The sequence below is a fragment of the Eutrema salsugineum genome, unplaced genomic scaffold (assembly GCF_000478725.1).
Source record: "Eutrema salsugineum unplaced genomic scaffold, Eutsalg1_0 scaffold_2, whole genome shotgun sequence".
In the NCBI taxonomy this organism is placed as follows: Eukaryota; Viridiplantae; Streptophyta; class Magnoliopsida; order Brassicales; family Brassicaceae; genus Eutrema; species Eutrema salsugineum.
Genome location: NW_006256829.1, coordinates 7,225,253 through 7,248,475, shown reverse-complemented (window position 1 = coordinate 7,248,475; position 23,223 = coordinate 7,225,253). Strand labels below are relative to the sequence as shown.

General features: G+C 38.9%; 8 protein-coding genes and 1 non-coding gene across 12 annotated transcripts; 8 read left to right on the top strand and 1 right to left on the bottom strand.

Moving 5' to 3' along the window:
- Positions 1-230: 230 nt before the first annotated feature.
- On the top strand, positions 231-2,937 carry LOC18017132 (eukaryotic translation initiation factor 2 subunit beta). Of its 4 annotated transcripts, none has more exons than XM_006400596.2 (10): positions 231-371; positions 748-803; positions 916-1,024; positions 1,113-1,168; positions 1,267-1,321; positions 1,410-1,504; positions 1,651-1,796; positions 1,913-2,055; positions 2,152-2,237; positions 2,644-2,937. In XM_006400596.2, the coding sequence occupies exons 2-10, from the start codon at positions 753-755 to the stop codon at positions 2,713-2,715; spliced, it is 813 nt and encodes a 270-aa protein (XP_006400659.1). In that variant the 5' UTR covers positions 231-371; positions 748-752; the 3' UTR covers positions 2,716-2,937. The 4 variants fall into 4 exon arrangements, with proteins under 4 accessions (XP_006400659.1, XP_006400657.1, XP_006400660.1 ...); XM_006400594.2 differs by having other exon boundaries at positions 249-371; positions 745-803; XM_006400597.2 differs by having other exon boundaries at positions 252-320.
- A 266-nt stretch (positions 2,938-3,203) lies between these two features.
- Positions 3,204-5,132, top strand: LOC18017130 (E3 ubiquitin-protein ligase AIP2). Its single transcript, XM_006400593.2, has 4 exons — positions 3,204-3,490; positions 3,836-4,240; positions 4,530-4,742; positions 4,855-5,132. Exons 1-4 carry the CDS (start codon positions 3,323-3,325, stop codon positions 5,002-5,004), a joined length of 936 nt encoding a protein of 311 aa, XP_006400656.1. The 5' UTR covers positions 3,204-3,322; the 3' UTR covers positions 5,005-5,132.
- On the bottom strand, positions 5,104-7,025 carry LOC18017131 (protein TIFY 3B). The gene is made up of 5 exons (XM_024155727.1): positions 6,694-7,025; positions 6,074-6,185; positions 5,806-5,995; positions 5,668-5,725; positions 5,104-5,509 (listed from the first exon to the last, which is right to left on the bottom strand). The coding sequence occupies exons 1-5, from the start codon at positions 6,879-6,881 to the stop codon at positions 5,413-5,415; spliced, it is 645 nt and encodes a 214-aa protein (XP_024011495.1). The 5' UTR covers positions 6,882-7,025; the 3' UTR covers positions 5,104-5,412.
- A 585-nt stretch (positions 7,026-7,610) lies between these two features.
- LOC18017129 (T-complex protein 1 subunit beta) lies at positions 7,611-10,915 on the top strand. Its single transcript, XM_006400592.2, has 11 exons — positions 7,611-7,854; positions 7,939-7,995; positions 8,090-8,155; positions 8,246-8,357; positions 8,452-8,580; positions 8,681-8,752; positions 8,875-8,990; positions 9,216-9,292; positions 9,424-9,909; positions 10,007-10,322; positions 10,420-10,915. The coding sequence occupies exons 1-11, from the start codon at positions 7,849-7,851 to the stop codon at positions 10,564-10,566; spliced, it is 1,584 nt and encodes a 527-aa protein (XP_006400655.1). The 5' UTR covers positions 7,611-7,848; the 3' UTR covers positions 10,567-10,915.
- Positions 10,916-13,273: 2,358 nt separating this feature from the next.
- LOC18017128 (RING-H2 finger protein ATL80) lies at positions 13,274-14,095 on the top strand. Its single transcript, XM_006400590.2, has one exon. It carries the CDS (start codon positions 13,408-13,410, stop codon positions 13,945-13,947), a length of 540 nt encoding a protein of 179 aa, XP_006400653.1. The 5' UTR covers positions 13,274-13,407; the 3' UTR covers positions 13,948-14,095.
- A 685-nt stretch (positions 14,096-14,780) lies between these two features.
- LOC112086684 lies at positions 14,781-15,871 on the top strand. The gene has a single exon (XM_024155724.1). It carries the CDS (start codon positions 14,827-14,829, stop codon positions 15,661-15,663), a length of 837 nt encoding a protein of 278 aa, XP_024011492.1. The 5' UTR covers positions 14,781-14,826; the 3' UTR covers positions 15,664-15,871.
- A 135-nt stretch (positions 15,872-16,006) lies between these two features.
- Positions 16,007-18,410, top strand: LOC18017127 (glucan endo-1,3-beta-glucosidase 5). Its single transcript, XM_006400589.2, has 2 exons — positions 16,007-16,857; positions 17,146-18,410. The coding sequence occupies exons 1-2, from the start codon at positions 16,505-16,507 to the stop codon at positions 18,287-18,289; spliced, it is 1,497 nt and encodes a 498-aa protein (XP_006400652.1). The 5' UTR covers positions 16,007-16,504; the 3' UTR covers positions 18,290-18,410.
- Positions 18,411-19,099: 689 nt separating this feature from the next.
- Positions 19,100-19,171, top strand: TRNAC-GCA. The gene has a single exon. It is a non-coding gene; the product is annotated as a tRNA-Cys (tRNA).
- A 454-nt stretch (positions 19,172-19,625) lies between these two features.
- Positions 19,626-22,056, top strand: LOC18017126 (probable pectinesterase/pectinesterase inhibitor 54). The gene is made up of 3 exons (XM_024155723.1): positions 19,626-19,994; positions 20,484-21,089; positions 21,213-22,056. The coding sequence occupies exons 1-3, from the start codon at positions 19,670-19,672 to the stop codon at positions 21,908-21,910; spliced, it is 1,629 nt and encodes a 542-aa protein (XP_024011491.1). The 5' UTR covers positions 19,626-19,669; the 3' UTR covers positions 21,911-22,056.
- Positions 22,057-23,223: the final 1,167 nt, after the last annotated feature.

The following is a 23,223-nucleotide window of genomic DNA, read 5'->3' as shown; positions in this document are numbered from 1 at the left end:
CTAACAACAATAGTGTATTTTAGTAATGTTGTAAACAAGATCAGCTAAATATTTCCTTATTTGGTCAAAAAAAAAATTTCTTGGTTAGTAAAAAGTTTAAAACTCATTCAAACAGGGGTGAAAAAGACACAAAAAGAAAAAAAAAAGCAATCAAGTAATAATAATTTTAGAAAAGAGGACACATATAACTTGTAAAGCCTCTGAAGCAGACAGAGTCTCTCCTTCTTCTTAAACGTGACTAACCTAGAGACCGTATCAGAATCCCTTACCCATTTCTGTGACTGACTCCGTTGCTCCGCGCCGCGTGCTCTCTCTCTCAGGTTCCTCCCAAGCAACCTCCTCTTTGCACCAATTTTGCTTTCACGTCCTTTGTGAGTTTTCGTTCAATCCTTTTTCGATTTTTTTTTTTATTGATCTCAAAGGAAATCGTATTCGGAGGAATAGAGTAAAGAGATTTATAAATCTAGATTTTCTGCTGTGGAGCCTTGACCTAGAAATATTTGGGGTATAATCATATTGAATTTCATTCGGAGTCGAAATTTGTTCTTATCTCTTAGATGTTGAAATATTACCTATGTTCTCGTTGCGTTGCGATTATTAATCTGATGTAGAAGCCTTAATTTCGAGTAGACGCATAGTTTACACACCTTCAAAAAAAAAATCTACTTTTTCGGTTCTGCTATCTCTGTTGCAGATGTTTGGTTTTTGAGTTCTTATTTTATTTTAATGTTATTTTTTTCTTAGTAGCAATCATGGCTGATGAAAATAATGAGATGAAGGAAGAGGTGAAGGATGAGCAAGAAGTAAGTTGGGCTTTTGTTTTTAGGGGTTAAGGGATCCTCTTTCTGAAATATTAAGTTACCATATAGTTTTGGGGATAAATCATGATTGAATGGTTTTTGTGGTCATCCTTAGCTCGCACCCTTTGATCCAACCAAGAAGAAGAAGAAGAAGAAAGTTGTCCTTCAGGATCCTATCGAGGACTCAACAGAGTCTCAAGCGGAGAAATCTGACTCATTGCCTGGTATGTTGAAGAGAGAGAGACTATTTGCTGTCGAACTTCTTTATTTCTCTCTAATGGTATATCTGTTACTTCATTTATTTTCCTACAGCTAGTGATGGTCTTGAGAGTTCTTTTGCTGGACTGAAGAAAAAGAAAAAGAAGCCAGTGAGTGTTTAACGTTTTGTGTCTTCTAAGTTTTATTAACTCTTTAAACTTGTGTTTTAATGATTATGTGTCTCACTTTGTTTTTGTTTAATGGTTAGGTTGAATCAAGCTCATTGAATGACGAAAGTCTCGATGCTCCCGAAGATTTGGATGGTATTGTCTTAGTTACCTTTTGACTAGTTAACCGTTTCTCGCGGCTGGACTTTTATCCTCTTTGAATCTTACAGAGAATATATTGCAGAGCATGCTAATGACGACGGAGAAGGAGAGGGAATAGATCTGCAGCAGCAGCGTTACCCCTGGGAGGGAAGTGATAGAGATTACATGTATGACGAGGTGAGTATATCTTATATGTTTTTTGCATTAAACTATAGTTCATAGACGACGTTCTTTGGTTAGGACGACATTCTCTCCTTAAGTCAGTGTATCCTTTTAAAAAAATCCCACTACTTGGTTTTTGCTGACGGGAGTTGTATTTGCAGCTTCTTGGTCGAGTCTTTAACATACTCCGTGAAAATAATCCGGAGCTTGCTGGAGATAGGCGTCGTACAGTTATGAGGCCTCCTCAAGTTCTTCGTGAGGGGACAAAGAAGACTGTGTTTGTCAACTTTATGGACCTTTGCAAGACGTATGAACAAAGCCCCTTTATCTTCCTCTTCAAACTTATTCGATACTTCTAATATGTGATAAATTTGATGACTGTCTGGAGTTGCATGTTTCGTCTGTGTTAAATAAAAAAACCAGGATGCATCGTCAACCAGATCATGTTATGAATTTCTTGCTTGCTGAGTTGGGTACTAGTGGTTCCCTTGATGGGCAGCAAAGGCTGGTTGTTAAGGGGAGGTTTGCACCCAAGAACTTTGAAGGGATTTTGCGGCGATATGTCAGTAAGTATCTCTCTCTTTAGTCTCGGAATTCGAATTGCCATAGAAGAATATCAATTTGGAGTTCTTAGAGTGATTCCTTACGTGTATTATTCTCAGATGAGTACGTCATTTGCTTTGGTTGCAAGAGCCCAGACACAATTCTTTCAAAGGAGAACCGTCTCTTCTTTCTCAGATGCGAAAAGGTAAAACTTTATTTATGTAGTCTTTATGTTGAGACAACTTAAAAGAACCTTACATATGGCATTATCTTCCACTCATGTTTTTCTCAAGCCAAAACTCTGTCGTGTAATTCTTTTAAAACTACTGTTAGATGGGGGCCAGTGATAATTGAATTAGTTACCACCATATTGGTTTATGCTTAGTCTTGTAATTGATACTGAAAAAATCTAATCTTGGATCAGCTGATCAGGAGGCATACTTTTCTTAGTGATTCAAATTTCTCTCACGTAATTGAAGAGTCATGTCATGCGAGGCTGGTGATGATGTTGATATCGTTGCCTACATTGACCTGATCAATTAAACGAGTTGATTATGTTTAAGTCTCTGTGTTTCTATTTGCAAATATGATGAACGATATTTGTTTTGCAGTGTGGATCTGGACGATCTGTGGCGCAGATCAAAGCTGGTTTTGTTGCCCGTGTTGGCCGCAGGAAGACTTGAGAAAATGGTCGGTGAAGTCAGTGGTCTTTTGTTTTGGGAAACTGAAGAGTTATGGAGTTGAGATACTTGTGTTGTTTTATTTCTGTTTTGGAATATGATAAAGAATCTCCAGATTATTACTTCAACTCAAAGATGGAATAGGATCAAAACCTTTTACATGTGTTAGATTCATGTTGTTAACTTTAAAGGTCGAATCAGTAAATCCATGGAGTTTTTTTGGTGTCAATTTTCTTGTCCATGGAAAAGCTTGTTCTTTGACCAAAAAAAGGAAAAGCTTGTTCTTCTTCGAGTTCTTAAAGCAGAAATCAATATCCACGTCGTCAATATAAAAAATGGGCTTAAAAAGAAAAAGAAAAAGTCCATGCTTGGGCAACTTCGGTCAACGCGGCTAATTTTGATTATTGTTCTCTCCTTATACGACTAAACCAAAGGAAACCGAACCGGATTTGACCCGACCGTCTTCGTCCTTTCCTCCTGATCAAGAAAACTCGGCGCCTACAAAAAAATCTGAGAAGACGAGATCCTTGTTCATTTGATCCTTCTTACAAAATCCTCAACTAATACGAAACCCCTGAATTCTCCGTAACTTCTTGCAAGGAAAATTCTAATGGATCAATCGTCTTCACCGTCTCCTTCCGAGGAAAGCTTGAAGCTTGAACTTGATGACCTGCAGAAACAGCTGAACAAAAAGCTGAGATTCGAGGCATCCGTTCGGTCTATTCATTCTCTTCTTCGTGATCGCTACACTTCCTCCTCTCCTTCTCTCCGTAAACAGGTTAGTTTTATCGTTAGAATCCGTACCAAACAGATAGTAAAATTGCTCGGAATCTTAGGGTTATCTCCTGGTCGTGGTGAATTTCTGGCTGTTTGAATGTTTGACTGATTCGTGCTCAATTCTTATGTTTTATGGTGGTTTTTACTTGGAGGATTGAATTAGGAATCAAACATCTTTCTTTCTTGTTTTCTATTACAATTGTGGAGAAAGTTAATCTTCATGTCAATTGATCCGATATGAGTTTCAACGGACACTTGTTATTCTTCAATTTCTATGTTAATAATCGAATGTGTGTGTTGTTTAGTTAGCCTCTCTTACACAATTTTGGTTTGCTTGCCATTGCAGTTTTATATAGTTGTATCTCGTGTGGCAACGGTTCTTAAGACAAGATATACAGCTACTGGGTTTTGGGTTGCGGGACTGAGCCTTTTCGAGGAGGCTGAGAGACTTGTCTCTGATGCTTCTGAGAAGAGACACTTGAAATCTTGCGTTGCTCAAGCCAAGGAGCAGTTAAGCGAAGTAGATAATCAGCCAACCGAGAGCTCACAAGGTTATCTTTTCGAGGGACATCTAACGGTTGATCGTGAGCCGCCACAGCCTCAGTGGCTAGTGCAGCAGAATCTCATGTCCGCTTTCGCTTCCATCGTTGCTGGTGAATCCTCTAATGGCCCTCCTTCTGAAAACATTCTTGGAGAAACGGCCAACTTGATGCAAGAACTCATCAACGGTTTTGACGGTATCATCCCAGAGGTAGTTCTTATATCTTTTGGCATTGCCTAACCTTTTCTTCCTTAAACTAGTTTCAGACGATCTAGTTGTTGTGTGATCACACATTGCTGATAAAACGAGAGGCTTCACTTATATGTTTTTTTTTTCGCATATTTTGGTTTGTCCACTTGATTCCAATATGGCTGGCTAGGCTACTTTTCTCTTTCTTCTGTATCAAGAGTGTTTATCCCCAACCTCTGATATGAAAGTGGTAGCTTCTTTTTGCTTAGCATTGCGATTAAAAATGATATATATGATGTGTTCTGTGCAGATACTAGAAGATGGTGGACCACCAAGAGCTCCACCGGCGAGTAAAGAAGTTGTCGAGAAACTTCCAGTGATTGTTTTCAGTGAGGAATTGCTTAAAAAGTTAGGAGCAGAGGTAGAATGTTGCATCTGCAAAGAGAATTTGGTGATCGGCGACAAAATGCAGGAGTTACCATGCAAGCACACATTCCACCCTCCTTGCTTAAAGCCTTGGCTGGTAAACACAAAAACCCAATATTTATGCATACATAGTTATAAAAAGTATAGCATGCTTTATAGCTTTACGAGTAAGTAAGAACAAAAAGCTTATGATCAAATTGTTGTGGCAGGACGAGCATAACTCTTGCCCTATATGCCGCCATGAATTACCAACAGACGATCAGAAATATGAGAGTTGGAAAGAGAATGAGAAAGAGGCAGAGGAAGAGCGGAAAGGCGCAGAGAATGCTGTTCGCGGAGGTGAATATATGTATGTGTAGATTTTAATGAATTTATGTCACACTCCATTGTTTTCACTTTTACATCTCCCATTGTTATTCGCCAGTTATAATATGAAAGCTTATATACCAACGACAGAGTTCATTAATAATATTACACACAAATTGTATTCTGGAAGAGATAACAAGTTCAATAACATAACATACATCAAGAGTTATAAGTTAAAATAAGACAATAGTTTGTTCTTCCGTAGATGAGAAAATGATAAACATGTCGGACCACTCCAGACATAAACAAATCTTCGGTTTGTTAGACAAACCTGTACAGACACTACAATACAACACACAGCAGCATATATATGATACACTGTCATAACGTTTCACTTAGTTTGCTTTTGAAAATGATATGTTCGTTAAGCTTATTGTAGCCTTGGAGGTTGATCTTCTCTGCTAAGCAGTTGAATATTCCTCCTTAACAGAGGCATTGTCTGTTGGGACATCTGTCTTCTTGATGTCAGAAGCAGGGTAAGGGTTTCTGTTGACCAATCTGCAAATAAAGATTGCGAATGTTGCTGTTGGATGCAATCTCAAGGTAAAAACTATACAAGTCCCTCTCAGGTATATAAGCAACTTCTGAAACTGATCAGATTTTGAGTTTCCAGAGAAATGGAGAAAGGATCAAGTGTAGTTAGTAAGGATGAATACCTGTCCCGTCTTTTCTCAAGGAATCGTTGAAGCGAATGCCTCCTTGCAATTGGTAGATCTGAAATCGGCAAACAGATTAATGGAAAACAAATGAGAATTATCCATTTTCAATGTTTGAAGATTATGGCAAATACTTACCAGCCGCAGATCTACAAAACGAAATTGGGTGAATGGGAAATGACTGTCCAGCTGGTGAAGCTCCAGTAGATGTGCTGGAGAAAGAAGGAGCTCTGTTCAGTGCTGGAGAAGGAGCAGGGCTGATTCTTGTAGAGTTCTTTGTCTCAATGGATTTGGCAGTAGCAGAAGCAATACGGAGGATTTCTTGAATCTGTAAGCATTGGATCACGGTGAGGATAGGAAATCTGAGCATCTGTCAAAGAAGCAGAATATGCTCTAAAGGACCAACCTTTTCTGCTGGAATGCCATCAAACACACTAACACTCCCACCAAAGAAAATAGTAAGTTGAGATGGAAGGATCGCTGAAGCATCTGGCTCAGAGGACGGGACCTCCTTGGACCTTTAGTAGCGGAAATTCCATTAAAATTGTTACCGCACTTATAAAGATGGACTATTGATGCAACATTGGCAATAATCAAATAGCTAGGAATAAACCCTCCACCTACTAACAATGGCACTAGACAAGCATTTATAGAGGCAAGAGATGGTTATAATGAATGTTTATGCACTCTCTCATGTTCGAAAGGAAACTCCCAATAATCATATATTCACATTTACACGGAAATTCATGTACGCATGAAGAAATTTGAAGCACAAGATTGATACTCATAAGAAGTGGAAACCAATTTTCCAGCCAATAACAAATTGATCCCTCGGAGGAAGATGACTTTCCATAAATAGCAACTAAAATCCTTAGAATACATGCATCCCAATGTGAACAGATCGAAATGCTGATTCATAAAAAAATCTTGGCATCCCCACTCAATTTCCAGAACTAGACTCAAATGAAAAAGGGAGGCACAAATGAAAACATGCAAATCAACAGCAATTTCAAAGACAATTCATACCTAGCTTCGCCACTCGATTTCTCAGCTGAAAATCCACCTTCTCCGGCGACAGATCCGGCGTTGTCACCTTGAACGGTGCCGTTACCGGCGATTACAACCCCGCGGTGCTCGTCGCCGCCTTCACCGGAGACAACACCACCACATCCACCTTCTACGGAAACGCGTGGTTCATCTTCAACCTTAACCATGGTTAGTCTCTCGGAATTCGTAGATCCGTGTCGGAATTTGATATTTATCGTGCTTTGTTCGCTTTCTGTCTGAACGTCGTTCTTACTGGAACCACCGAGATTATCCTCCTCCGAAGCTTTTAATTTCGTGACACGTAGCTACCGATGTTGATTTTTTGTTTGACTTTGCGTAAATAAAAGGCATGGCAATTTAAAAACGTGCGCGAATACGATACGCTGTCGTTTTTAGGCCTTTTGGTCTCATGTGGGATATTTTTAAACAAGAACCGGAAACGTGTCTAATTCAGAGTCTCAGACTGAGACAGAGGACAGAAATCTCATTCTCCTAGCCTGCTACTTCTATAGTTACAAATTTAGTATTGGTGAAATTATCATCAGAATAGATGTGGTTGTTTAACCTTTAGATTCTCTCTGATTCACTTAACTTTCAACGTTTATCACTCTGTCTAACAAAAAAATGAATAATGTTTTCACAAATTCTGGAAATTGGTTTTGATTTCACGGCTCAGTATTCGGTTTTCCAAAAAGGAATAGATATGACGTTCTTCGAAAATCATGCAATTGTTTAATTAGTTTCCTTACTTACTTCCCACTAGGCCTTGATCATTTGGGCTCAAAATTTAATGTTGGGCTTACTCTTGAATTGTTGATAGTCAATGACCCAATCTATCATCACTTCTCAAATCAAATAAGTAAGTGTGCAAGTATTTACACACGACATTCGACAAAAATCTGGAAAATGAGAGGGTACTTTTGTCTTTGGGCTTTTCTTTTAGGGTTCTGAAGATCTGTGTTTTTGCTCCTTTTGCTCTCCTTCATTTCTACTCTTCTAAGCACACTCAATATTTCGAGTTCCTTTCGGCTTCTTCTTCTTCTTCGTTCGAACGACTCATCATCTATTGATCCGAGATTGGACTCGAGAGATCTCCAACACTGAAGAACCCTCCGTCTTCTCCTGATCTTCCCAATGCCGGTATGATTCTCCGTCGTCTCTTTCATTTCTTTTGCTATCACAGTGCTCTTGACTCGCCAAATTAACTTAGTTATTGGTATTTAGATCGACAAGATCTTCAAAGATGATGCTAGTGAAGAGAAGGGAGAACGTGCGAGGATGGTGAGTTCTTTTTATTGTCCCTTATATCAATGAATTAGGGTTTTTCAGATTCACTGTATTGTTTAGTCTGATTTGCTTTTTTTGCTTCTTCTAGGCATCATTTATTGGTGCAATGGCTGTTGCTGATCTGGTTAAGTCTACCTTAGGACCTAAGGGAATGGTAAACTTCCGATCCCCAATACTTAAAAAAAGCTCCCTTAACTTTGAGTTTTCACTCTATTGATTTTGGTTGAATCTTATTACTCGTCAGGATAAAATCTTACAATCTACTGGTAGAGGTCATGCAGTCAGTGTTACCAATGATGGTGCTACTATTCTCAAGTCACTACATATTGACAACCCCGCAGCTAAAGTTCTTGTTGGTATGCATTCCTGCAACATTTCTGGGTTGAAGTTTTAAGTTTCGTTTTTTGTGGGGTCTTTCTCACTTCTTGTACCTGATTTAATGCCCTTCAGACATCTCGAAAGTTCAAGATGATGAGGTTGGTGATGGAACTACTTCTGTTGTTGTCTTGGCGGGGGAGCTTCTTAGAGAAGCAGAAAAGCTTGTTACGTCGAAGATCCACCCGATGACGATCATAGCAGGTAAACTTCTAAATCGTTTGAACTGTATAGATGACAACGTTGTATCAGCTTCTTCCGATATGACAATGATGTCTAATTTTTTCATATTTTTGTCTCGTAGGTTACAGAATGGCTGCAGAATGTGCCCGTGATGCTTTACTGAAAAGAGTAATTGATAATAAGGAGAACGCAGGTAAATTGGCATTCTCTTGTTTGTTTGATTTCTTCAATGTTGAGTTACAGCAGTGTTTTCCTCCACATTTGTTACTTTGGAAATCCCACTGTTATTTACAGTATTTTGTTGTGTCATTGCAGAGAAGTTCAAGTCAGACTTGATGAAGATTGCGATGACTACGTTATGCTCCAAAATTCTCTCGCAAGACAAGGAACACTTTGCAGAAATGGCCGTAGATGCTGTTTTCAGGCTAAAGGTCCCATCTCTGCCTCCTTTCGAAATTTATTTAGCGAAGTGTTCTTTCCTTCACTTTCTTTGGAAATGTATGTTATTTCATGAATGAAGTGCTTTCATTGACGAATGTCATGAAAATAGGCTGCTGCTCTCATTTCACTATTAATTTCTTTCCCATAGATGCCTGGTTTCGGTTTGGAGTGTTATATGATTTGTCTCTGATATTCTGGTGTTGTCGTTCAAACAGGGAAGCACAAACTTGGAATCTATTCAGATCATCAAAAAACCTGGAGGGTCCCTGAGGGATTCCTTTTTGGATGAAGGGTAAGACAAAGCATAGTCTTACTTTGGAATGTTGATAGGCATCATGTCTTCTTGGTATTTTGGGTTCCTCTTTTTTTTGTTCATCCAATTATTTTGTTTTATGACATCTCAACTTAAATATATGCCTTTAGGTTTATTCTTGACAAGAAGATAGGAATTGGGCAGCCAAAACGCATAGAGAATGCAAAGATCTTGGTAGCAAATACTGCAATGGATACTGATAAAGTGAAAATTTACGGTGCACGTGTACGTGTGGATTCCATGACCAAGGTTGCTGAGATTGAAGGTGCTGAGAAGGAGAAGATGAAAGACAAGGTGAAGAAGATCCTAGACCACGGGATCAACTGCTTTGTTAACAGGCAGCTTATCTACAATTTCCCCGAGGAACTCTTTGCGGATGCTGGTGTACTTGCTATTGAGCATGCAGACTTCGAGGGAATAGAGCGTCTTGGTCTGGTTACAGGTGGTGAAATCGCTTCGACCTTTGACAACCCAGAGTCTGTTAAGCTTGGGCATTGCAAGCTCATCGAAGAAATCATGATTGGAGAAGACAAGCTGATCCATTTCTCCGGTGTTGAGATGGGTCAGGCTTGTTCAATTGTCTTAAGGGGTGCTAGGTACTTTCACTCCCATACCTTTAAGACTTTGTGTAGACTTATCCTGTTTTTTATTCTCTCGTGACAATTTTGTTGTGTGGTTTCTTTGTTCTTGCAGTCACCATGTTCTGGACGAGGCTGAAAGATCACTCCATGATGCCTTATGTGTACTCTCCCAAACAATCAACGACACTAGAGTGTTGCTTGGAGGCGGATGGCCCGAGATGGTGATGGCAAAGGAAGTAGATGATCTTGCCCGTAAAACTGCTGGCAAAAAGTCTCATGCCATTGAAGCTTTTTCACGGGCTCTAGTAGCAATACCGACAACAATCGCTGACAATGCTGGTTTAGACAGTGCAGAATTGGTGGCTCAGCTTCGTGCAGAACACCACAGTGAAAGCAGTAACGCCGGGATCGATGTCATCACTGGAGCTGTAAGTAAACTCCAAACAAAACAAAACAAAAAAACTATGATTGGGTATGGATTGTAATGGTAAGATGATAATGATTGATTGATTGATTCTTATCCAGGTAGGAGATATGGAGGAGAGAGGAATCTATGAAGCATTCAAAGTGAAGCAAGCGGTGCTACTTTCTGCTACAGAAGCAGCAGAGATGATACTGCGAGTGGATGAGATCATTACATGTGCTCCTAGGAGGAGAGAGGACAGGATGTGAAACTGAATACATGCACGTGGTGGGAGCGAGAATACATGATTACACGATCACACCCTCCCCTGTGACGTCGATGTCCAATGTCATTAGTTTTGTGTCTTCGATTTGGATCAGAAAACAACCTTTAGTGTTTAATGTTTTGCTCCCTAAACTAATCACTCTCGTTTTTTGAAGTCTTTTTTCGAATATTGTTTTTGATTATAAGCTCAGAGGTTTTGACGAAATGTAAGCTCCAAGGAGTTTATCTTGTCGTCTATTTACTTTCATCCTTTATTTCTTCTCGATCTCTAAGCCACCTGCATCCGCCCGGTTTGATCTGAATTTCACTAATATTAATTGGTTATCTTAATTATTGTATCTGTTTCGGTGGTTACATAAAATTATTCAAAAATGTTAGATAAATGAATTTCTTTTTCATATTTTCACAACTCTTTGTTTCAAAAATTATTCACATAATTGTTTACTTTTACAATAATTAAAGTTTACATGTTTGTAAAATGTATGCCATTTGTACACCATGAATGTTAAAATCAGTAAAAATACAATTTGAAGAAAAGAACAACATACAATATATGTATATATATATATATATATACATATATTGAATGATCCTATCTATTTGTAAAATATCATCTTATGTAGAGATCAGTCGTCACCTAAACTACAACGTTGTGGTGGTTTGGCGTTGTAAAGTTTGGTCAACCGACCAAAACACGTTATAAAGGAGAGCATATCCTAACATGGGACCTCATAATCGCGAGCTTTATTTACTTTATAAATTGTCTTACCAGAAAATTATGTTTTTTTCGATTTTGCAGCTTTATAGATGATTTGAATCGCAAAACTGTTCATGATTTTATAGCTTTCGATTGTCTTTACCATAACAGTTAAAAGAATTATCAAAAAGGGGACCAATATAATGGAAGTGCATAACAATATTGATCCGACATGAATTTATAGGTTTAAACTTAATGGCTTCACAAAAGTGTTCGAATCGGATTTTTCAAGATTATATCACAACTTTTTATTCAAGAAAATTTCTTTTTATCATCGTCCCTGGAGTTCATTTGAGTTGAGATCAAGGCATATTCCCTAGCATAGCAAGCATTATAAAATCTTGCTGGTACATCGTTTATTATTTGTTTCCTTAATCTCCGGATGACAACAGTTTTTTGTGGACTAGCACTTCATTAATTTTGAATCGTTATTGTTATGAAGCCAATCAATAAAATAATTTTGTAGGATACAAAATAAAATATATGGATTTTATGATAAAAAAAATAGATTCATTTAGTTAATGATTAATTCTTCTACTAACCACAAGACTCGAGAAGAGCATAACGAGAGAGCCCAAAAAAAAAGATGTAGTACTATTTTGTGCCGAAGACATGGCTCAGTTACATAAGCTACCGTGGATAAATTTGACTATTGTTAGTAAAATAAATTACTTGAATGGATAATTTAGGTACTCATCACATACCCGATCCATTTTAATCCATTTTATACCGTTGGAATATATTACATTGTTCCAAACGGAGAACTATAGTCTGTTACGATGGATATATGCATGAAACTCAGGGGCAGGTTAGCGTCTGATCGGGTCAAGGAGAAACCTGAAATGAACAGCTTTTAGTTACAAGAAGAAAAGCAATACGAATCGATTGGATCTTCTATTGATGTATGATATTTTAACTAGTCGATAGTTCTTTAGGAAAAAGTATAGCGTAAGCGCAAGTATTAAATAATAATTAAGAACATGGTCGGTCAATAATCACGTAGGTTCAATAGAAAATTGTCCTTGCGTATGGGTCAAAAGCCAGAAATGATGCCATATGCTATCAAGTTATCATAGTATAATATAAACTTTCAAAGCATAGATTAGGAAATGTGACAGTATTTATCTCTTTTTTGGGTCATCGAATGGTCATCTTCCATTAAAATCAAGATAACAAAATATAAAATAATGTTTCTCTTTTGGGTGCTTTGGTAAAGATTAAGAAAAAGAAAGGAAAAGAAAAGAAGAGAAACCCTGACTTAGTTGAGACCAGATGAGTAATGACACGAACGGCACAAATGTGCTACGCTCACGTCAGTTACTTGATTCTTATCGTCATATAGACTGTAGTCTTTTTTAACTTTTACTAAATTATGCTAATTTCCCACGTCATTTATTTGTTTCTTATCGTCATTAGACTTTTACTTTTAGCAATTTGCAATTTTGTCCCCTCACTCCGTCACTCGTTACGCACACGGCACATCTGTGAGAATCTTTTCTTTTTAACTTTCGAAAATCAACCCCTATATATTTTTTAATACTCATGTTTTGACACGAATCTTTTGGTGTTCTTCAGTATTTTGAAATTATTAATTTTGATTGATTTCTTGGGAAGTACAACTCCGAAAGCAGCAATGATAATTAAGCATATCTACTCCTTAAAACAGTATGATTAAAGCGAATATTCCCAATATAAAAAATACTAAGAAAATCATCCGGTCGACGTATCATTTCATTCTTTAGTCTAAAAACAAAAGTTTGAAGCATACATCATCACATTTGAAAACTTGACACCTATTGTGTAAAAAAAATTTCAAAAAAACTTCCTATCAACTTGCATATTAAACCATAAAATAAGGCTAATAAGCAAAATATATTTAATTAATTAACTATAAAAAGAATTAAAGGACATAAATAAAGAAAGGCACCACCACTAACAAAAAAAAAGTAAGCATCAGCAAAGCAAACAGCTTTATTCCTCTATTAAAAACGCATCTCATTCTCCATTCTTCCTTCCCCTTCTCTCTTCTCTCCTCTCTCATTCTCTTTCTCTCACTCAGCAACTAACAATGAGCTTCTTTATCGAAGATTCTGGTCTCATCGTCACTCAGCTTCTCTACAAAATGGCGGTTTTAATCACCGTCTTGAGATGGATTCTCGCCTGGATCTTACGCTACCGATCCAGATCTAGATCCGCCTCCTCTTCTACTACTTCTTCTTCTTCCTCTGCTCCTTCGATCTCTTCACAGGCCATCAAGGAGAGCCTCTCCGTGACGACGTTCCGTGACGCGGCGGAGCGATCTCCTGAATTGGTCAGCGACACGTGTGCGGTGTGTCTAGGGGATCTAGAAGACGGAGATGAGGTCAGAGAACTCAGGAACTGCAGCCACGTGTTCCACCGCGAGTGCATCGACCGGTGGCTAGACTACGAGTGCTGCGGCGGAGATGATAACGACGGCGAGGAAGATAATCACCGCACGTGTCCACTCTGTAGAACTCCGCTTCTTGCTGCTAATACGACGTCGTGTGGGGATTGGCCCGCCAAAAACGAACCCAGCTGGGCCGTTGAACGGCTTCTCTACCTCTTTGGAGACGATCTTCTCGTTTGATTTTTCATTTCTAGTTTTAATTTTTTTTTTCTTTTCAATTTTTATTTGATTTTAGCGGGGTCAATAGAAATTACGTTGGTCAAATTTTTGTAAATTGGGAATTCAAAGAGTAGAAAAAGGATATATAATAATAATATCAATTTTTAAACTTCTTGTGTATCATCATCATCAAATCTCTGAGGTCACTAACGTGTAATCTAACATTAATTTGGTATGTATGCGTTCATAAAATGTTCTTACAAAACTAAATACTAGCTAATTCTTAAAACTTCATTCACTGATTACTTGATTAGATACCGTACTGTATTTGGCTCGCAGCGATTTGAGATATTGTATCAGTTTAAAAACTTTCTTGTGTATCAGCAAATGTTACTCTTTCTCATACGTTCAACATCTTGGGTTAACGAATTGAAATGTAACTTTAATTTGGTGTGTTTGTGTTCATATAACGTTTTCACGACCATCGCACGTAGATATGATACATTTACTGAGTTAATGTATTTGTCTCACATAGAATTGACATTTTGTATCCTAAGTTCTTGCAAATTGTTTTGCCAAGTTTTACACTGAAAAATATATTTTTAATGATTTTAACCTCTAATGGGTTCAAAGAAAAAATGGGTTTGTTAAATTACTTATTAACTTATGAGGTACATGAGCTATGCTTATGAAAGTTTGTGATACATTTGCAAAGGACGATTATAAGGAGAGGGGATGAAGCAAAGTGAAGCACAGTCGTTTTAATGAGTAGAACGACTGTAGGGTCCACTTCTCATTTACTCTTTCTTCTTTTTTTTCCTGTGTGAGGAGAAATAAAAGATAAAGAGGAAAGGAGGACTAATAAAGGAGTGTGTTTTGTTCCTATCAATATCATCTTCAATGGCGGCACAGAAACAGATGCTCGATCAGGTTGATGGAACCGCCGATTCACTGATGGAATCCATGGGCGAGGTTCAAACGACGATGGCTCAGCTTCACTCTTCTGTTGGTGTATTGATCGATTCCATGGCGGAGATACTAAAATCCATGGCGGAGATGAAATCAGCAGTTCTTCAACACACTTCTCCGGCACCGACGAATGAGTCACAACTTACGGTGGAAAAGGACCTCCCCGCCGCTCCAGAGAAACAATCAATCGCGGTGGATAAACCTGTCGAAGAGAAACAGCCTCGCCGGATTTACGTGAAGAAGGTCAAGGCCAAGATGCCAGTTTTCGAAGGTCTCAAAGTAAACCTCTGGATTCTCCAAGCGGAAAGATACTTTGAGTTTGGAGATTTCACTGAGGCCGAGAAGGTCCGAATCGTTTACATGAGCGTCGAAGGGCAAGCGCTGAACTGGTTCGTCGTATCGGATCGTTCTCGACCTTTCACAGATTGGGAAGATGTCAAGTCTCGGCTTTTAGATCGATTCGGGCATTTGGAATCTGCAATGAGTCGTTTGCTGGCTCTTAAACAGGTGGGATCTGTTAGAGAGTATCTTGGCCAGTTCGAGGAACTCGCGACGCAGTTACCGGCGAAGGTTACACCGGATTTCTTCTTCGAAGGCGTTTTCGTCAATGGGCTCAGGGAAGAGATTAAGGATATGCTTCCACTGTTTCAACCAAAAGGGTTAGACAATATCATCTCAATGGCTCGTAGATTGGAGAATAGTCGTTGTTTTGGCCGATTGATGACTCCACCACTCGACGATCCATCGCCAGCTGATGATAGGAACTAGGAAGTAACACACCAATTAAACTCTCTACCCATTTTGGTTCTCGAGGCGTGTTTTGCTGTGAATAGGTAAGCTCCGTTAGATTCTAAACTCGTTTCTAGCAATCAAACATTTTTCTATTCTGGTTTGTTTTTTGGGATTGTTTTTTCTGTTGCTCGACGATAGTTTTCGTGGATTCATGCTTATTGCAACCTACTAAATCCGGGTTTTTAATCTATCTCCAATGGCTCCATCAATCGTTACAATTTATGTTCTTTTCCTTTGTAGATCTATTTGGGGGTATCTGATTGAAATTGGAAATATTTTGACATCTTTACTATGATATGCAATATGAGAAATCCCAAAGTTAGGACTTGTGATCATATATTAATTTGGATATTCGGGTCATACGAATGAATTGGTTAAAAGAAAGGGAAAGAAAGGTTGTAAATTTTCTTCAAATATTCTCTAAGAAAGACCCAAAACATGGTCTCCATCTCACACACTCCATACCTTTCTTCTTTCCCCTCCCTCTTATTATATTAGCATCAATGAATGAATAATCACTATGCAAAGAGAATATCATGTGAAATATTTTAACATGTTTGTGTTTGACACAAAAACATAAGTTGAAGCCCTTGCTTGGATGGTTGAAATTGAGGTTTAGCTCCAATGGAATCAAGTTCCTTATTGAACAACCCATCACAAATACCTTTCCTTTCCCCTCTTTCTTCCATATACTCATCTTCCCCGAACTCCTACATCTATATCTCTGTCTATATTTGTATATATAGACACACTTTCAAAACACATATTCACATTAGACCCCACATTCTGAATCAACCCAAAATCCCACACCAAGGAGATGGGTCGTCATGATACAAACCAAAAATTCATTTTCTTCTGCCTATCCATATTGTTATTTCACAATGTTTTGAAGAATGTGGATGGTTTGGCATGTAACTGGGGGACACAAGCGAGCCATCCTATGCCACCGAACATTGTGGTGAAGCTCCTAAGAGACAATCGGTTCAACAAGGTTAAGCTATTTGAAGCTGACCCTGGTGCACTAAGAGCCCTTGGGAAATCCGGTATTCAGGTCATGGTCGGTATCCCCAACGATCTCCTGGCAACTATGGCCTCCACTGTTACCGCCGCTGAGCTCTGGGTTCAACAAAACGTCTCTCAGTACATCTCCAAATTTGGAACCGACATAAGGTAAATTGTATTGCACTTCAATAGTAAATAGCGCAAAAACCTGCTCAAGTTTCTAAAGCTTGTATTTTTCAGCTACAAACAAGCTTTAAAGTTTCTAAAGATTTGATTTTTGAAGCTTACAAAACATGTCTCAGCTTTTAAAGATTGGATTTTAAAACCAAAAACATGCTTTGAAAGCTTGGATTACGCTATAAAAAACTAAAAACTTGCTTAAGTTTCTCAAGATTGGATTTCTGAGCTAGAAGAAACATGCTTAAAGTTTCTAAAAGATTGGATTTTTAATTTCAGATATGTAGCCGTGGGGAATGAGCCATTCTTAAAGACTTACAAGGACAGATTCGTCCGTTCAACATACCCGGCGCTGCAGAACGTTCAAGCGGCTCTGGTGAAAGCCGGTCTCGGCCGGCAAGTCAAAGTCACGGTGCCTCTTAACGCCGACGTCTACGAATCCGGCGACGGTCTTCCTTCCTCCGGCGATTTTCGATCAGACATCAAAACTCTAATGGTCTCCATCGTTCGATTCCTCGCTGATTCCGTCTCGCCCATTACTTTCAACATCTACCCTTTCCTCTCTCTAAACGCCGATCCAAACTTCCCCCGCGAATACGCCTTCTTCCCAGGCGGCGGCGGAGGAGCTAAGCCCGTCGTCGACGGATCCATCTCTTACACGAACGTCTTCGACGCGAATTTCGACACTCTGGTCTCGGCGCTGGAGAAAAACGGGTTCGATCCGAACAAGGTAGAGATCATCGTCGGAGAAGTCGGATGGCCAACGGACGGCGACTCAAACGCGAATCCGGCGATGGCTCAGAGATTCAACCAGGGACTATTAAACCGTATCATTCAGGGACAAGGAACGCCTCGTCGGAAAACGGCGCCGGAGGTTTTCATATTCTCGCTAGTGGACGAAGACATAAAGAGCATCGATCCCGGGAAATTCGAGAGACATTGGGGAATATTCTCTTATGACGGCGCCGTTAAGTATCCTCTCACGCTAGGTAACGGCCGTCAGTTAGTTCCCGCGAAAGGTGTTCGTTACCAGGCACGTGAGTGGTGCGTGCTTTCTCCTCAGGCGGCCGGGAACGGTGCCACGTGGAAACAGTCGGCTGATTACGCTTGCCAGCTGGCAGATTGCACTTCTCTAGGGCCAGGATCCTCTTGCGCCGCGCTGGACGCCGTCGCGAACGCGTCTTACGCGTTTAATATGTATTTTCAGAAAATGGATCATCGTCGTGGCTCGTGCGTTTTCAACAATCTTGGGGTTGTTACCAAGATTGATCCTTCAAGTGGCTCGTGTAGGTTCCCGATTGAAATCGACACGAGCAGGCATGAGAAGTTGCGCCCGCCGCCGGGGAGTTCCGGTGCGTCTGAAGTAAAGTGGAGGACGGTGGCAGCTGCGGCGATGGCGGTTGGGTGTGTGGTGTTTAATTGATCCTTTTCGTTTGTACATTCTTTTTCTTACATCTGTAAATACGACGGTCGATATATTGTACATAAAACCTTTTTCTCTCGCTTAGTATGTTTTAGCTATGATAAGTCAATGATGATTTGATTTCTGGCACATTCGTATGGCGTGTTGCAAATGTAATAACATGGCAAGAGTTCAATGGTTTCACTAGGCTGATTAGCACATCAAAGGCGACCACTTTTGTAAATTTACGTCAAAAAAAAAAAACAAATTAACTTGTGAGTTTCTACATATTTGGTCACAAACACTAGTTGGTGTGAGAAGTATGAGTTTGTGTGCTACTTGAAAATGGAGAGAAAACCTGAGTTTCACACATAACATGATATAGCAAAACTGGTTATTATGTCATTCTTCTGTAGAATTAATTGAACTTAACTTATTCAACAGAGTTGTTGCAACTAACAAAAACATCAATTTAAAGTTACAAACCAAGTGATGTAAAGATGGATTACATGCGAGAATAAGTTTTTTTTTGGGTTAAAGCAAGCCGCAATATTTTCTTACCAAATTCAATCGACTCCAGTTCAAAACTAAACATGAATGACCGAACACAAAACCCAATTTGTGGGTGTGACTTCAACCTCTAATTTGTTTACCCATATCTCAAAAGCTAATACATACAGTGTGTAAATATGTATATAAATTAGTTAGGGGCTTAATAATTAAATTAGGGGGTTATGCCAGATATGAAATTAACTAGTAGTTGACTCGACTATGTTAGGTTTTAAAAAGTGAAATAAATTTAATAAAACTTTGAAAACTTTAGAGCAAAATGGGTCCATAGCTCAGTGGTAGAGCAATTGACTGCAGATCAATAGGTCACCGGTTCGAACCCGGTTGGGCCCTATTTATTCACTTTTTTGCCTTTTGAATTACCTTTTTTATAAAAGCTCTAATGGATAATCCATTAGCATTTAGCATGTATTTGACAACTAACTTTCTTTGGGATGGGCATTTTTTGTTGTTGTTGGACAACCTTTATCCGATAAGAATAACCCAAATTACTCAAATGTAGTCAACGATCTCATATAGTTTTAAGAAAATATTCCTACACTTGCTCGATCATATAAAAGAAAACCAAACAAAATAAAAAATATGAGAGAAAGAAATGGAAAAAGTGAGGGTTAATTATCCCATCGAAGCCACTCAAGTCTCGATCTACTCTATGAGAAAAACGGTAGACCGCTAAACTAACTCACCAGACACTCACCTCATCAGCTAAAACCAACTTCTCCATTCCCTTTATAAACCATTGCTAATTTTAGTCATTTTGATATTATCAACTTTCCATCATAAACTAACCAAAGAAAACAAGCATAAAGTCATTTCTTTTTTATAGAAGAAATGGGTATTATGGATATGGCTTTGTTTGGTGTACTTTTAGTTAATGCCCTTCTTCTGGTTGATGCCTCCAGAAATATGCCATTTGCTTACCAAAGTCAATTGCAAAGACATTGTAGCACAACAAAGTACACTTCACTTTGTGTCCAAACCTTACAAGAGTTTGGACATGGATCTCTTCAAGGTCTCGACTTTGTGTCTTTCCTTGTCAACAGAACTATCTCTGACTCCGATCTGCTAATTCCTCCCCTCTCCTCTTCGATGGGTTCCTCCAAACTTGTTTCTCTGGAAGATTCCACATATAATTTGCCTTCGGCTTCGATCTCAGGTACACAAGCACAACATATTAATTTAGCACCGTTTCTTCACGATTATAATCAACACCTATAGTTTTTTTTTTATATATAAAAGAGAGAACCTTATCAAAATACATGATTCTTTACTGCCATACATTTTCAATCTCAACTCTCTTTCATTTTTATAGTTCACTACTTTCAATCATCGATTTATGAGTTTTTTAGATATTATATGATAGAAAATTATGGGCATGCCCATCAGGCCATCATCTACTCGGTTACTAAAACAAACAAACAAAAAAATTCATAAATTAAAGTAGTATTTAATTTATTATCTCTACTTCACCTAATGTTTATCTTTTATCTCTATCAAGTGCACCTAATAATTTTGACAAATCATGCAAGTACAAGTCTCAGTACATAATAGCCAAAATTGTTTATCGATTTAATCCAAAAAACTTCAAGCAAAAAAATACAAAACTTAAAGGTGATGATAGTGACTGGGATCAATAACGTTACAGATTTATGTGAACGGCTCATGAAGATGTCTACAAGACGACTTGGGCAAGCCATGGAAGCTCTCAACGGCTCATCCAGAAAGCGTCACAACAAACACGACGTCAAAACATGGCTCTCCGCCGCCATGACTTTCCAACAATCATGCAAAGACTCCATCCTCGATTCCCGTGAAACCTCTTCCTCCTCCTCCGTGACCGTTAGCCACATAACACAGAAAATGGATCACCTCTCTCGGCTCGTCAGCAACTCCTTAGCCCTCCTCGACACACTCATGGAGAATCCAAAGCCAAATTCAAAGCCAACCGTTCTTCCCCGGTGGGTCTCCGCCGGAGAACGCAGACTTCTAGCAGGCCGCACGTCTAGAAGAAGAGCACACGTGGTAGTCGCCAAAGACGGATCCGGAGATTACCGGACCGTGATGGAGGCTGTCACAGCTGCCAACGGAAATGGCAGGTTCGTAATTTACGTGAAAAGAGGGATTTACAAAGAGAAAGTACGTATCGAGAAAGATGAGATCACTCTGATCGGTGAAGGCAAAGACCGGACGGTTATTGTCGGCGATGACAGTGTCGCCGGAGGAACTTCCGTGCCAGAAACCGCTACAATGAGTAAGTACATACATTCATTCATATTACATACATAAGTGGGACAAATACATTATATGTTACACATTTGTAACAAAAAGAAAAGTTGGTTAGGTGATAATAAGAAGCTATGCATATTTTTTGCAGCGGTTACGGGTGACGAATTCATCGGACGAGATATCGGAATCAAGAACACGGCAGGGCCAAGAGGAAAACAAGCCATAGCATTAAGCATCACATCAGACCGGTCGGTGTTATATAGATGTAGCATCTCTGGTTATCAAGACACACTCTACGCAGCTGCTCTGCGTCAGTTCTATAGAGAATGCGATATTTATGGAACCATAGATTTCATTTTCGGAAACGCGGCTGCGGTTTTCCAAAGCTGCAACATATTCTTGCGTCGCCCTAGTGATATCAGGGCCTATAATGTGATTCTTGCAAACGGGAGGACGGACCAGCGTCAAAATACCGGATTTGCCCTTCATAGTTGTAGGATCCATACGGATTTGGAATTTTCGGCCGTGAAAGATATGTATAGCTCCTACTTAGGAAGGCCGTGGAAGATGTATTCGAGGTCTATAGTGATGGAAACGTATATCGGCGATGCGATCGCGGAGGAAGGATGGGCCGGGTGGTTAAACTCCGGTGAGGAAGTACTAAAGACATTGTACTTTGGGGAGTTCAAGAATTATGGTCCTAAAGCTAGAGTTTCCAAGAGAGTGACGTGGCAAGGGTTTCACTTGATTGGGTTCGAAGAGGCAAGTTATTTTAGCGTTGGTAAATTTCTTGATGGAGTTTCTTGGTTGCCCTCTACGGGAATTAGTTTCGCTTCGGGTATTTAGCTATACGACTAAGATACATATATCGAATGTAAATTCAGTTTTATATGGTCAACAAAATGCGATGGTCATGTGACATTTGAAATTAACCCGGTCACTATAAGTCTACAACTGAGTAGATGATATTATCGATAAGTGGTTTTGGAGGAAAACAAAAAACTTTCAATCATAGATATACGAGTTTCTAGATACTATATGTTAGAACAACCATCTAGTGTTTTAATGTTTTTGATAAGTGGTTTTGGAGGAAAAACAATTGTTTTGACTTTTTCAAATTTCTCCTATATTTTTACTCTATAATTTTGGATGGTATTACGTATTAGGTTGTCTTCGATATTACTGACATGTATAAATAAGATTGAAAATAGTCTAACTATTTTATTAAATTCCAATGATAGTACAAATATCCTACAAAATGTCTTATTTGAGATTAATGGAGGAATTAATTAAAAGTACAACAACAAAGTTTTAAACCAGTAACAAAACGTTCGGGCACGCATAGACCTATAGTCCCCGGTGGAAAATCAGGCGGTCCACATTTAATTTTGCACTCCTCGTCAGTATTGCACCCACCTCTGAATTTACACTCCATAGGCTGGGCTTTTTCTGTCTTCAATACTATAAATTGCATAAAAATCAAGAAGGCTCATTAGTTTACTATACTTTTTTTTCTACGAAATTATGTATTGATCGGTAAAGCACTGTCTACCAATTTGTATGTGGATGTTTTTTCTTTTTATAAAAGATAAATATTTATTAAAAACGTGTGTAGCAGAATATTTAAATAAAAAACCAATATATAAATAACGTAAACAAGAGAAAACTATCAGAGTGTATATAGTGACTGTATAGTAACACGTGTACATACGTATAGCTAAACTTGTATATAACACACATCTATACAGAGAATTACAATTAATGAGAATACAGTTTATTTACTCGTCTTCTCTATTATGGTATCAGAGCTTAACTAACTTTCGCTCATCTAATTTTCTTTCATTTTGATCATTTTCGCTTCAATTTCGTCTTGATTCGTCGGAATTCTTCCGATTAATCTTCTTCTCCGATCAATCCTTGTTGTTTTGCCGGTTTATTTTCCAAATTCTGTTCAGAAATGGCGAAGAAATCAACTCGGAATTGTCGGAATCAATCTCCTAGTCCCGGAGATGCTTCATCAACTCGGAATCGTCGGAATCAATCTCCTGGTCCCGGAGATGCTTCATCGGAACACCGTCGCTCATCCTTTACTCCTGAGGATCATGAGCAAACTCCGATTGCTCCGATTCGTCGTGCTTCTGGTCCCGAAGTGCGAAACA

Excerpts from the sequence above, each read along its gene's own strand:
- LOC112086684 (XM_024155724.1), top strand. The coding sequence starts at position 14,827 with ATGGCGGCACAGAAACAGATGCTCGATCAGGTTGATGGAACCGCCGAT.
- LOC18017126 (XM_024155723.1), top strand. The coding sequence starts at position 19,670 with ATGGGTATTATGGATATGGCTTTGTTTGGTGTACTTTTAGTTAATGCC. Across the intron at positions 19,995-20,483 it reads GCCTTCGGCTTCGATCTCAG|ATTTATGTGAACGGCTCATG; the intron begins GTACACAAGCAC and ends ATAACGTTACAG. Across the intron at positions 21,090-21,212 it reads GCCAGAAACCGCTACAATGA|CGGTTACGGGTGACGAATTC; the intron begins GTAAGTACATAC and ends TATTTTTTGCAG.
- LOC18017129 (XM_006400592.2), top strand. Across the intron at positions 7,996-8,089 it reads AGGGAGAACGTGCGAGGATG|GCATCATTTATTGGTGCAAT; the intron begins GTGAGTTCTTTT and ends TGCTTCTTCTAG. Across the intron at positions 10,323-10,419 it reads TCGATGTCATCACTGGAGCT|GTAGGAGATATGGAGGAGAG; the intron begins GTAAGTAAACTC and ends ATTCTTATCCAG.
- LOC18017127 (XM_006400589.2), top strand. The coding sequence starts at position 16,505 with ATGGGTCGTCATGATACAAACCAAAAATTCATTTTCTTCTGCCTATCC. Across the intron at positions 16,858-17,145 it reads AAATTTGGAACCGACATAAG|ATATGTAGCCGTGGGGAATG; the intron begins GTAAATTGTATT and ends TTTTAATTTCAG.
- LOC18017130 (XM_006400593.2), top strand. The coding sequence starts at position 3,323 with ATGGATCAATCGTCTTCACCGTCTCCTTCCGAGGAAAGCTTGAAGCTT. Across the intron at positions 4,241-4,529 it reads TTGACGGTATCATCCCAGAG|ATACTAGAAGATGGTGGACC; the intron begins GTAGTTCTTATA and ends TGTTCTGTGCAG. Across the intron at positions 4,743-4,854 it reads CTTGCTTAAAGCCTTGGCTG|GACGAGCATAACTCTTGCCC; the intron begins GTAAACACAAAA and ends TTGTTGTGGCAG.
- LOC18017131 (XM_024155727.1), bottom strand. The coding sequence starts at position 6,881 with ATGGTTAAGGTTGAAGATGAACCACGCGTTTCCGTAGAAGGTGGATGT. Across the intron at positions 6,186-6,693 it reads AAATCGAGTGGCGAAGCTAG|GTCCAAGGAGGTCCCGTCCT; the intron begins GTATGAATTGTC and ends CCGCTACTAAAG. Across the intron at positions 5,510-5,667 it reads CTTGAGAAAAGACGGGACAG|ATTGGTCAACAGAAACCCTT; the intron begins GTATTCATCCTT and ends CTTTATTTGCAG.
- LOC18017128 (XM_006400590.2), top strand. The coding sequence starts at position 13,408 with ATGAGCTTCTTTATCGAAGATTCTGGTCTCATCGTCACTCAGCTTCTC.
- LOC18017132 (XM_006400596.2), top strand. The coding sequence starts at position 753 with ATGGCTGATGAAAATAATGAGATGAAGGAAGAGGTGAAGGATGAGCAA. Across the intron at positions 1,322-1,409 it reads TGCTCCCGAAGATTTGGATG|AGCATGCTAATGACGACGGA; the intron begins GTATTGTCTTAG and ends AATATATTGCAG. Across the intron at positions 1,797-1,912 it reads TTTATGGACCTTTGCAAGAC|GATGCATCGTCAACCAGATC; the intron begins GTATGAACAAAG and ends TAAAAAAACCAG.